Below are 13,258 nucleotides of genomic sequence, written 5' to 3'. Positions count from 1 at the left end.
TCGCGACATACTTGGGCCTCGATCCCACGCAGCAAGGAGTCTCCCACTACTACCACTCTTCTCTTCTTCTTGTTGTAGGCCTGGGTTTCATCGCCTCTGTTTGACTGACCTTCAGCCTCTTGCTCACCCTCATGTAGGTTCCCCTGTGATTCTTCCTCTGCAGGCTGTCCTCCAGTCTCATCCGCAAGTACCTGGAATCGGTTCCACAGCTCCACTGCTTCCACTGGTGCAGAGTGGCGTCTAGTTCTTCTTCTCCTAACTGTCACCATTTTCCAAGGAGTATCCTTTACTCCATTTTTCTTCACCTCAGCATTTCCCACTGCCTCATCTTGCTGTTGCTCTTCAAGCTTCTGGTCTTCCCTTTGCTGCTGTAGTTCCCCCATTCTGTCCAAGAACTCTTCGTGTTCTCTTATTCCCCGGAGGGTCGACAGTCGCCGCTCCAGTCCACTTACTTTTTCTTCCAGCAGCGTGATCAACTTGCACTTGTTGCAGGTGTGAGCCATGTTGTTCTCAGGCAAGAAAACAAAAATTGCACACACCTTGCAGGTCACCACCACTGGAGAGTCTTGTCCTTCCATAGCCTCTTTTCCCTTTTTGTGTCTAGCTTTGTGATTGTTCTAGACTAGCCTGTGCCTGTTCTTGTACTCAGTAGAGGTTAAAAGCAGAGTCCCACTTGTGTGAAAGTGTGTGTTACAAGACAAATAAATGGAATAAAGTTAGTTAAAAATAAAATGAAAAATGAAAAAAAATATTAGGGGCCTCTCGCTGTGGCCCCTGCCCGCTGTCGCAGCGTGGAGTGCCACGTGTCTCCTCCCAGGAACGGCTCAAGGCGCTGGCTGTCTGCTCTGCGCGGCCCCACGGCTCAGCAGCCAGCCTGCAAGACAGGCTGCTGCAGAGCCAGTCCAAGCAGGGGGCTCCAGGCAGCCATCCCGCGGGTTACGAGGGGAGCGCTGGAAAACAGTCTCCCTAGTTCGGACCTGCCCAGGGCCCTGGATCCATTTATTCCCTGCAACAAATAACGAGGGCCGGTCTCTGGGGAGGGGGACACCTTTGGCACTGGTTTCTGCTGGAAACCCACCAGTCCTTGGGAGGGAAAGGCCATTTCTCAGACGGGGAGCTCAGGGCCAGCCGGTCATATTCCCAAGTAGCCGACGGGTGATCTTGCTCTGCCCTGTTCCTTTCCCTCTGTCTCTTCCAGTCAGCACAGAGATGAGTCAGGGCTGTGTGAAAGGGTGTGACCTGTGCTCCGAATTCAATGGATGCCTCAAGTGCTCACCCAAACTCTTCATCCTTCTGGAGAGGAACGACATCCGCCAGATTGGCATCTGCCTGCCTTCTTGTCCACTGGGCTATTTTGACGTGCGCAATCCGGACATGAACAAGTGCCTGAGTGAGTCTTTTGGATGGGAGGGAGGGAGGGAGGGAGCGGGGGGGAAAGCAGCGCTGTGGCTTCAGCTTCACAGCCAATAACCCCTCATTGTTCTGACAGTTATTCCAGGCCAGGGTTTTTTTGTGCCATCGTCCTGCCAGAGTTTGAGGAGGGCTCCACACATTTTCTTCCATTTCTGGCCCTCCCATGTTTTCCCACCATTTCTTCCAACTCTTTTCTTACCACAAAAAAAGTTGTTAAGGAGGGAGACCTGGAAGAGCTGGTAAGAAATGTGCTTACTTCTATAACTTTCACATAAGAATTATTTCTGTTACTCCATTGGAATGAAAAATATCAAGAGGATTTCCAAGAGTTCCTTTCAACAAGTGTTTCTGTCGAATGGGCAGAGAAAATACTCTATCACCATAGCAAGGCTTGGATCCCAGGGTGCTGAATGATTTCTCCAGAGCGTACTCCACAATAAACTGCTCTTTTAAAGAGTCCTATTGAATGGGCCAATGCAAAAGAGAAAGGTGCCCACCGGGCCCCAGGTTGGGTACTCACTGCTCAGGAAAAATCCCTTTAAAAGTAGGTACATCATGCATAACATCACACATTAGAGAGCATCTACAGTTCGGCTTTCATGCAGACACAGAGAGAAGGAACAGTATGTGCTCAGCTCAGAGCAGAGAATGACCACTTCCACTTCTCTCCAGCAAACCAGAAAGTAGCATTTTTTTCCCACCCCACCAGGATCCCCCAACATTAGTGGCCACAAGGAGTTTTCTATAGTCTTTGTGTGTAGCAGACATTGTGCCAATTCTGTTTTATCTCAGTGCTGGTTGCATTTCCCACTCCATCCCCAGTCATAATAATTAATGCAAGGCACTTGTGGGGCTCTCTTAATCACCTAATTTGGAATCTAGTAGCAGGGAAGCCCACCTACAGACACTGTAGGAAAAGATTGCGTTTGAAGGGACAATTCTAGCTGGGTTTTTTAATTTCTCTCCCACTGGACACAGAATGCAAAATTGACAACTGTGAGGACTGTTTCAGCCGAAACTTTTGCACGAAGTGTAAGGAAGGCTTGTACTTGCACAAAGGAAGATGTTCTGCAACCTGCCCCGAGGGCTTCTCTGCTGCCAATGGTACTATGGAATGCAGCAGTCCGGGTGAGTATTATGGTGTGGTGGTAAGGATGGTGGTGTTGTCTGGATGTCCAGGCCAGTAGCTCAGGCCCATTTGGTTTCAGAGGTGTGACACTTTTCCTGCACTCCCCTGCCCAATGATGCACAAGTGGCCATTGTAGTTTTTATGTAAACGTCTACATTTCCTGGGACTCCACAGTACTACAGGCAATTCAAAAGCATATAAGTTCCATCATAGCAGAAACAGATCCTGTGAAGACCAGTGTCTCTTGGCTTCGTTGCTGGGACCAAAGCTGGCTCCAGATCAGATGCAGCTGATTTGCAAGGTTATTCAGAGCGATTCTTGATGCATATCAATCCAGGCAAGATTGAGATTGCTGACTCCTAGCTGAGCAGAGCAGAGGAAGCTGCACCAGCTGGTGTAGGGGCTAAACAACCAAGCAAGTTCCCAGAGAGTGAGTGATCAGAGTGAGTGAACAGGGGGAGCAAACAGGAGTTGGCCTGGGGAGGTCAAGGGGGAGGCCCCTAACATTTTTAAAATTTCTTTTTCTTGTAACACACACTTCCATACCAGTGGGACTCTGTTGTCAACCTCCAGTGAATAGAGGACAAAGCAGAGGCTATTGCAGTACAATCAGAAAGCTAGACGCTTAAATGGAATAGAGACTTGAAGGAAAAGACGGTGGTGACCTGCAAGGTGTGTGCCAGGTTTGTTTTCTTGCCTGAGAACAACATAGCCTACACCTGCCACAAGTGCAAGTTGATCACACTGCTGGAAGAAAAAGTAAGAGGACTGGAGCGGTGACTGTCGACCCTCCAGGGAATAAGAGAAGATGAAGAGTTCTTGAACAGAACAGTGAAACAACAGCAGCAAAGCGAAGAACAGAAGCTGGAAGAGCAACAGCAAGCTGAGGCAGAAGAGGAAAATGCTGAGGTGAGGAAAAATGGAGTAGAGGATACTCCTTGGAAAAGGGTGACAGTTAGGAGCAGAAGAACTAGAAGCCACTCTGCACCCATCGAAGCAGTGGAGCTATGGAACTGTTTCCAGGTACTTGAGGATGGGACTGGAGGACAGCCTGCACAGGAAGAATTACAGGAGACCCCACATGAGAGCGAGCAAGAGGCTGAAGGTCAGTCAAGCAGAGGCAATGAAGCCAAGGCCTACAACAACAAGAATAGAAGGTTAGTAGTAGTGGGAGACTCCTTGCTGCATGGGATCGAGACCCAAGTATATCGCAAAGACCCATGGACTCGCCAGGTATGCTGTCTCCCAGGAGAACAGATTAGAGACATGACTGAAAGGTTGCCTACACTCATAAAGCCCACTGACAGGTATCCCTTTCTTCTCCTCCATGTGGGAACAAATGATACCGCCAAGCAGAGCTACGAAGAAACTTTGAAGCTTTGGGCAGGAAACTCAAGAACTTTGGGGCCCAGACAGTTTTCTCATCCATCCTTCTAGTAGTTAGAAGAGGGATAGAAAGGGAACGAAAAATACTCCGGGCGAATGACTGGCTATGAGGGTGGTGACCGCCATGACTGGAATACAGCAGTTGAAGGATATCACTTGTTCAAAAAGAACAGAAGGAACAAAAAGGGAGGTGGAGTTGCACTATATGGTAAAAATACATATCTCTGAACAGAAATACAGAAGGATGAGCTTGGTAGCCCCATCGAGAGCATCTGGATCAAAATAAAAGCAGCAAAGAATAAAAGGAAACTGGTGGTCGGAGTCAACTAACGGCCACCCAATCAAGGAGAAGACGAGGATGAAACTTTTGAAAAGCAAATCACCAATGTTTCAAGGAAGCAAGATGTAGTAGTAATGGGGGACTTCAGTTTCCCCAACATTTGTTGGGAGACAAATTCTGCAAAACATGGCCCCTCCAGGAAATTCCTGACTTGTGTTGCTGATAACTTCCTCCTACAGAAAGTGGAGAAAGACTCCAGAGGATTGGCTACCTTGACTTGATCCTAACCAACAGAGATGACTTAGTGGATAAAGTAGCAGTTTCGGGAACTCTGGGGGAAAGTGACCACATTATACTTGAGTTCTTGGTTCTAAAGGAAGCAAAAGCTGAGTGTAACCAAATGTGTACCCTGGATTTTAGGAAAGCCAATTTTTATAAACTCAGAACAGTGATCAGTAAGGTTCCATGGCAAGCGACTCTAACGAGAAAAGGAGTCCAAGATGGGTGGGAGTTTTTAAAGAAGGAAATTGTAAAGGCATAATTACAAACAATTCCAACAAGAAAAAAAGGTGGAAGACAACAAAAAAAGCCAATGTGGCTTCACAAAAAGCTCAGAAATGACCTGAAAACAAAAAAAAAGGATGCATATAGGAAGGAAGGCCAAGCTACAAAGGAAGAGTACAGACAGGTAGTACAGAATTTCAGGGATGGTGTCAGGAAGGCTGAAGCTGAGAATGAGCTGAGGTTAGCGAGGGATGCTAAAAGCAACAAAAAGGCTTTCTTCAGCTTCATGCATAGTAAAAGACAGAGGAAAGAAATGGTGGCTGGACTATTAAATAAGGATGGCAAAATGATAACAGATGGAAAAGAAAACGCAGAAGTGCTCAATTCCTACTTTGACTCGGTCTTCTCCCGGAAGAGGGTCTATGAGCCCCCTGGCAAAGGTGAAGTACAGGCCGAAGGGGCAGGATTGCAGCTTGAGATCGATAGGCATATGGTCAAGGAACACCTCATTACTTTGAATGAGTTCAAATCTCCAAGGCCAGATGAACTGCATCCTAGTGTAATAAAGGAACTGGCACAAGAGCTCTCAGAACCACTGTCTATTATCTTTGAGAAATCATGGAGGATGGGTGAAGTGCCAGATGACTGGAGGAGGGCTAATGTTGACCCTATTTTCAAAAAGGGCAAAAAGGAGGAACCTGGGAACTACAGACCAGTCAGTCTGACATCAATCCCTGGGAAAATTCTGGAGCAGATTATAGAACAATCCATCTGTAAGCACTTTGGAAACAATGCAGTGATTACTCAGAGCTGACATGGATTTGTCAAGAACAAATCCTGCCAGACGAATCTGATTTTTTGATCAGGTCACCTCCCTTGTGGACTGTGGGGATGCTGTGGACATAATATACCTCGACTTCAGCAAAGCTTTCGACAAAGTGCCCCATGATCTCCTGATGAGCAAACTAGCTCAAAGTGGGCTAGATGAAACAACGATCCGGTGGATCCACAGTTGGCTACAGAATCAGACTCAAAGAGTGCTTGTCAATGGGACCTTCTCAAACTGGGGAGAGGTAACGAGTGGGGTACCGCAGGGCTCAGTCCTGGGCCCAGTGCTCTTCAACATTTGTATTAATGACTTGGAGGAGGAGATGCAGGGTATGCTGATCAAATTTGCAGATGACACCAAATTGGGCGGGATAGCGAATACTTTGGAAGACAGAAACAACATTCAAAGTGATCTTGATAGGCTGGAGTGCTGGGCAGGAAACAACAGAATGAAATTGAATAGGGATAAATGCCAAGTTCTGCACCTAGGAAAAAGAAACCAAATGCACACTTACAAGATGGGCGATACTTGGCTCAACATTATTACAAGTGGGAGGGATCTTGGAATTGGTGCAGTCAGGCTGAATATCAGCCAACAACGTGATGTGGCCGCAAAAAAGGTGAATGCTACTTTGGGCTGCATTAAGAGAAGTATAGCTTCCAAATCACGGGAAGTACTAGTTCCCCTCTAGTCAGCACTAGTTTGGCCTCATCTGGAGTATTGTGTCCAGTTCTGGGCACCGTACTTTAAGAAGGATGCAGACAAGCTGGAGAGGGTTCAGAGGAGGGCAACCAAGATGATCAGGGGACTGGAAACAAAGCCCTATGAGGAGCGATTGAAAGAACTGGGCATGTTGAGCCTTGAGAAGAGAAGACTGAGGGGAGACATGATAGCGCTCTTCAAGTACTTGAAAGGTTGTCACAGAGAGGAAGGCCAGGATCTCTTCTCGATCATCCCAGAGTGCAGGACACGGAATCATGGGCTCAAGTGACAGGAATCCAGATTCCGGCTGAACATCAGGAATATCTCCTGATTGTTAGAGCAATACGACAATGGAACCAATTCCCTAGGGAGGTGGTGGGCTCTCCCACACTGGAGGCATTCACTGGACAGCCATCTGTCAGGGATGCTCTGACTTGGATTCCTGCATTGAGCAGGGGGTTGGACTCGATGGTCTCATAGGGCCCTTCCAACCCTACTAATCTGTGATTCTGTGATTCTAAGCTGCAGCTTGTGCACAATGCAGCAGCCAGAATGACTGAGGGGACCAGAAAGTTTGAACATATAACATCAGTTTTGGCTGGCTTGCACTGGCTGCCTGCATGTTTCCAAGCCCAGTTCAAAGTGCTGGCTTTGACCTATAAAGCCTTACATGGTTTAGAATCAAAATACCCAATGGAACGCCTCTCCTGGTATGAACCTATCCATATGCTACATGGGCATTTGGCAGTACAAGGTTTTAACTGATCCTGGGATTTTTATGGTTTTTATATTATGTTTTATATTGTATATTTGAGGTTTTAATACTTTGTAAGCCGCCTAGAGAGCTTTGGCTGTTGGGCAGTATGGAAATGTAAATAATAACAATAACAGCAACTTTAGCTACCATGAGGTGGAAAAGAACCTAAAAAACTGTCGAAAGCTTTGTCATTTCTAACAATGAAGTATTCCAGTTTTTGGAATTCTGAAGATTTGAACTTGGTGGCATTAAACCCTCCACCTATGAAAGTCTGATGAGTATCTGTTAAAAACAAGAATTTCCCCAAATTGAGGAGGGCACGCTCCTAATTTCTCAGAAATCTCCAAATATTCATCCCACTGTGTATTAACTCAAGAATGAGATATAGTGAAAACTCATTCATGAGAAAATATTCCAAAATATGGTGGGCCGGGGTGGGAGGGGAGTGGCAAATGGCAAAGCTGAAGTAACAAAAATGCCTTCTTGTCTCTCTTCTCTTTGATAGCACAATGTGAAATGAGTGAGTGGGGCCCATGGGGCCCTTGCTCTAGGAAAAGAAGGCTGTGTGGCTTCCGGAGAGGCAATGAAGAGCGCTCCCGGAAGATCCTACAGATGTCCTCTGGGGATATGTCCGTGTGTCCTGCCACCACAGAGCTCCGAAGATGCACAGTGCAGAGGAACCAGTGCCCAGAGGGTGAGTGGAATACTACCCATGTTGCTGCCTCTAAATCTCTTTCACATGCTTGACATGAACACTTGGGAAAAGAATTAAACAGATACAGTTCCCGGTTTATACGTCTTTTTCTCCCCAATGAGAATGTCTTTATTTATTAAAGCCATTTATATCCCATATTTCTGTTCATGGAAAACCACCCAAGGCAGCTCACAATGATTTCATGAAAACGATATCAAACATCAGACACGGCAAAAGGCAAGAGATAACACCCAGTAAACAAACAATTCCAGTTCACTGCCAGAAGCATAAGTCAATCACCTTATCTATCAAGCAAACCAAATCCTTGCCAGGGCCCAATCTACATGGAAATGGAATGAGAAGTGCTTTTTGGTTACAACTGGATTTTCATGAAATCGCTTTGGTCCATCAGGGGCAGACAAAGCAAGAAAAGAAGAGTATACACTACCTAAAAGCCTGTTTCACTTGAAACCCCCATACTTCAGGGTTGGGTGGATGGAGTGGAACTGAATGTCATCAACTCCATAGCTGCTGCTCAGCGAATGAGAGAGAGTGGTTCCCTGGCCCTGTTCATGCTTAGGAATGGCAGAGAATTCCGCCACGGATCTCGGTGAGGCCGAATGCCAGTGCATTCGGCCCCCCAAAATCTGGCGGAATGAAGCCCCCTCGCCCCCCACCCCGCAAAATGGGCCCGGAACAGAGCACCTATTTTATTTATTTATTTATTATTGCATTTATATCTCGCCTTTATTCCTCTTGCAAGGAACCCAAGGCGGCTTACATTATCCTCCTCCTCTCCATTTTATCCTCACAGCAACAACCCTGTGAGGTAGGTTGGGCTGAGAGTGTGTGACTGGCCCAAAGTCACCCAGTGAGCTTCCATGGCCGAGTGGGGACTAGAACCCGGATCTCCCAGCTCCCAGTCCAACGCTCTTGCCACTACACCATACTGGCTCTCATACTACACCATACTGGCTCTCATACTACACCTACCTGCTGCCGTCCGCACTGCATAGCGAATGGCAGCCGCGGCCGCCATTCGCTTCGTCCATATAGCCGTGATAGGCTATGTAAATACTTACATAGCCTATCATGGTTAACGCAGGGACGCCATTTGCGTCCCTGAGGAAGCCGTGATAGGCTACGTAAGTATTTACATAGCCTATCGTGGCAAAACTAAGGGAACGCAAATGGTGGCGGCTACGGTGGCCGCCATTTGTGTTCCCTTTTTTTCCCGCCGTGATAGGCTACGTAAATATTTATGTAGCCTATCACGGCAAAACAGAGGGGCGCAAATGGAGTAGTGGCCACCATTTGTGCCCCTCTGTTTTGTCGTGAGAGGCTACGTAAATATTTACGTAGCCTATCACGGCAGAAAAAAAGGGAACGCAAATGGCGGCCACCGTAGCCACCATCATTTGCGTTCGCTGTTGTTGTTGTTTTTCCGTGATAGGCTACGTAAATATTTATTTAGCCTATCATGGGCCGGCGTAGGGACACAAATGGCGGCCCCTAAACAGGATGCCATTTTTGTCTGCACCAGCCCGGCAGCGGCTGGAGGCCCCGCTGCGGTTTGGCCCGGCCGGCAGCTCCATGACCTGGCTGCGGAGTGGAGCCAGCCGGGCAGGATTCCGGGGCGGAGGAATGGATCGCCTCCCCCCCCCATTGAGGATTCTGGGGGGAGGAACGGATCGCCTCCCCCCATCTGCGGAACCTGGCGGAGCCAGGTAAGCGGGGTTTCGTACACCCCTATAAATCACGCTCCCCTGCTCAGGGAAGTTTACTAGAAGCGCTGCATGAAGCCCCTGAAGTTTCCCCCACACCTCTCCCCTCTCATCCACTATTGGGATACTGAGAAAAATTAAAAGATACTGCTCTGTTGTGAATGGAAAAAACAGGCTACATAATGTGAATGGCTGAAGCAGCTACAGCACTACTGTGAATGCTTGAAACCTCTACTGTACTATTATGAATTGGGAAAAACAGGCTACATACTGTGAATAGGTAAAGCAGCTACTGCGCTATTGTGAATAATTAAAACTGCGCTGTTGTCAATGAGCAGAGTTCAGATTCCTTACTAGCCTGTCCAGTGCCACCATACTCCTCCTTACCCTTCTTGTCTGTCACTCACAGCAGGGCTGGTGTAACTGATGCAGGCTGATGCCTTTTCCTTCTGGGAGAAGGCAGCATCACGTCTGCTTCGCTGCTTCACTCAGCTCACCAAGGCCCTGCTGGAGTGTAGGCTCACACCTCATTCCCAAATTGTTTTGACAGAGTCTGAGATAGATAGGATTAGTGTGCTATCTAGTCATGTTATGGATGCTTTTTGGCATGTGCAGTCTGAGGATGTGGACAAACTGCTTGGAGGACTGAGGCCTACTATTTCTTCTTTAGACGTTTGTCTATCCTGGCTTGTGAAATCTTCCAGAACTGGGCTGGGTACCTGGACCTCCAAGGTGGGTAATGTCTCCCTGAGGGATGGTTAGGTTCCTGCAGCTTTGAAAGAAGCAGTGGTGGGGTCCTCGTTGAAGAAACCAAGTCTAGATCATATGGTTTTGGATAACTACCACCCTGTGTCAAATTTGCCATTCTTGGGCAAGGTGCTGGAGCATGTGGTGGCCTCACAACCCCAAGCAGTGTTGGACGATACTGATTATTTAGATCTATTCCAATCAGGTTCCAGACAAAAACTGGCTTGGTCGCCCTAGTTGATGACTTACACTGGGGAATGGATAGGGGGAGTGCAACCTCTCAGTGGTTTTCGATACCATTGACCATGGTATCCTTCTAGATTGTTTATCTGGGTTGGGCTTAGCAGGCACAATGTTAAAGTGGTTCCAGTCCTTTCCGCAGGAGCGCTCTCAGAAGGTGGTGCTGGGGGACTTTTGTTTCACTCCACGGCCATTAGCTTGTGGGGTGCTGCAAGGTTCCATCCTGTGCCCCATGCTTTTTAACATCTACATGAAACTGCTGGGGGAAGTTATCGGAAGGTTCGGGCTGGAGTGTCATCAGTACGCAGATGATAATCAGCTCTACCTCTTGTTTCCTTCTACACATCCCAGGGAGGCTGCGGAACTCTTGAACCAGAATCTGAAGGCTGTTTTGGGGTGGGTGAGGGTAAAGAAGCCCCATATCCAGACAAGATGGAAATACTATGTGTTGGGAAATAAAAAACTCTGGCTAGAGGTTTACAACTGGCCTTAGATGGGGTTGCATTACCCCAAAGACCAAGTGTGTAGTCTGGGAGTCCTCCTGGATTCTACACTAAGGGAAGCCCAGGTGGCTGCAATGTCCAGGGGGATGTTTCCACCAGCGATTTACTCTGAGCTGGCTGCGTGTTGAGGTCATTAGGGATACATGACGTCGTGGCCATCCAGCAGCCACCAGCAGCTTATCAGGGAGAAACCAGATTTCCTGAGACTGCTTACAGTCTGATTCTTTTCCTTAAGTCGGGTTCTCCCCAGTACAGTTGCTGCAGGCCCCAATCCCCACATTTAGCTCGGGTATGCTAGCCCAGCCCAGGAGTGTGCCTTTTACTGTGACCCTGGTCAAGGGGTATTTCCTCCCATTGTCCTGAATGAAGCTTGCCCTCTCAATGACCACAGAAATAACAGAGAAGCCCCTCAATTGACCCGGCACATGTTAAAGCCCAATTCCATAAGTGCAATTAAGTGCGAACTCGAGGCTCTGATCCATTCCCTTAGGAAGTAACTACTTCACAGCTTCATTACAGATGTCCTGCAGGTTACAGTGGGGGCTGGTTTCTGTCTTTGTGTCTACTGGTCTCTTTCCCACAACAAACCCATTACTGTGTCCTCAAAAGTAACTCTTATTGTGGTCAGTGAGGTCCTGTGGGTTAAAATGGGGGCTGGTTTCCATCTTTGTGTTCTCCCTTCCCACCCTTTCCCAGCATAAGCATGTGTGTCTACTCGGAAACAAGGGCGTCATTAAAAGAAAGCCCACCTGGGCACGGGCCCCAGATCTTTTTTGACCTGTGCCCCAGATCTTTTGAGCTGTCTTAATTGCCTTTTTTTACATTTTCCCATTGACTTGCATTGGAAAACAGAAATGGACGTAACTTTTTTAATTTGCATGAAAAATTCATGGAATTTGGAAATCTGGTAGCCTCAATGGAGCTGATTGAACCTGCCCAATTTCAGGCAGTTAGTCCAGTGACTTTTGTGTTAGTCACAGGTAAAATTTGCTTTTTTCAAGAAAAACTGTCAAATCAAAGAGCTATCATTTTTTTGTGCTTCCACATATGTACATACAGTTTGGGGACCTGGCAGCCCCCACGGAGCTGACGGAGCCTGCCAAAGTTCAGACAGTTAGGTCTAGTGGCTTTTCTGCTAGCTATGCGTAAAGTTTCCCTTTCTCAAAGACTAAAACAAAAAGTAAAAACTGCCAAGCCACATGGGATTAGAGGTCCTAATTAGAAGGTGTTTAAGGTGACCACTAGGAGGTCACTATCCCTAATTTCTGGTGTAGGGTTTTTCTGAGGTGCAAAAAACCTATCTCCTCCTACTTTTCTGCTTTTACATGCCCACTGTTGGGAGCTTGCCTGCAATTAAATTTTGACAAGGGAGAAGGAAGGAAAGAAAGAGCTCCATGTGAAATACTGGTATTTCACACAGCATCTCATTTTACTGCCCCCAACTGGAACCTTTGGATTCTACAGAAGTTTAGTAGCTTCAGTACAGAAAAGGTTGCAATCAGCCTCCACAAACTTCTTTCTCCCCCTCCACTTTAATTTCTCCTAAATAGCTGTAGGACTCAAATAATCCCAAAGGGAGGGTTAGGACTATGTGGCGTCATGATCGAGAAACTGCTGGGGCTTTTAAATAGGTTCTACAGTTTAAAAAAGCTAGAAAAAGCTCTCAGCCACCTCACCTCATAAAGTTCATTTAAGTACGTGCAATCCTTACAAATCCTCCACAGCCTCCTAAATTCCTCTGAAGTACCACCTCTCTGAAAGGAGCCATTTGGCTTAGGGAATTCTCCCCCCCCCCCCAGTGCATTTCCAATCACCATTTTTCTTTCCTTCTTCCCTCCCTTATCCTGTTCTTTCTTTCTCTTCTTTATTCCACCCAGAGCATAGCTTGGGGAATCCTTAAAGAGAACTCTCTTCCGTGGGCAAGAGAAGTTCTGAACTGTATTTGACTTCATACAAACGGACAAGAGGGTTGGTCTTTCTCCTTCTCCTCACTCAAGCCTTTGAGAAGAGTGGGTTCACATGGTTGCAGAGAAATAAATCTGGGGCTGTTTTGTCAGTTGCCATCATCCAGCAATAGGAAGGGCTGTAACTCAGTGGTAGAGCACATGCTTGGCATGGAGAAGGTCCCAGGTTCAATCCCCAGCATCTCCAGGTAGGGCTGTGAAAGAATCCTACCTGAAACTAGGGATGTACGAAACTCGCTTACCTTTGCTCCGTCCCTCCCCGCGGAATCCTCAATGGGGGGGGTGAGGCAATCCGGTCCTCCCCCCCCCCCCGGAATCCTCGACGGCTGGCTCTGCTCCGCGGCCAGGCCGCGGAGCAGCTGGCCAGGGCCGTCCACAGCCGGATT

The 13,258-nt window shown here is 47.5% G+C and overlaps 1 protein-coding gene across 4 annotated transcripts in view; it reads left to right on the top strand.

The window, feature by feature from the left end:
• RSPO1 (R-spondin 1) overlaps window positions 1–13,258 on the top strand; it is a 51,069-nt gene that overhangs the window by 30,981 nt on the left and 6,830 nt on the right. For all 4 annotated transcript variants that reach the window (XM_084816226.1, XM_084816227.1, XM_084816229.1 and 1 more), the window contains exons 3-5: window positions 1,199–1,390; window positions 2,392–2,541; window positions 7,506–7,694. In XM_084816226.1, coding sequence (XP_084672352.1) covers window positions 1,199–1,390; window positions 2,392–2,541; window positions 7,506–7,694 — 531 coding nt within the window. The remainder of the gene's footprint in view (window positions 1–1,198; window positions 1,391–2,391; window positions 2,542–7,505; window positions 7,695–13,258) is intronic.

This window comes from Heloderma suspectum, chromosome 10, assembly GCF_057233095.1.
Source record: "Heloderma suspectum isolate Gila_16-S chromosome 10, 16-S_ref, whole genome shotgun sequence".
In the NCBI taxonomy this organism is placed as follows: Eukaryota; Metazoa; Chordata; class Lepidosauria; order Squamata; family Helodermatidae; genus Heloderma; species Heloderma suspectum.
Note: the sequence above shows the minus strand (reverse complement) of the source record. Positions and strands in the feature narration are given on the sequence as shown.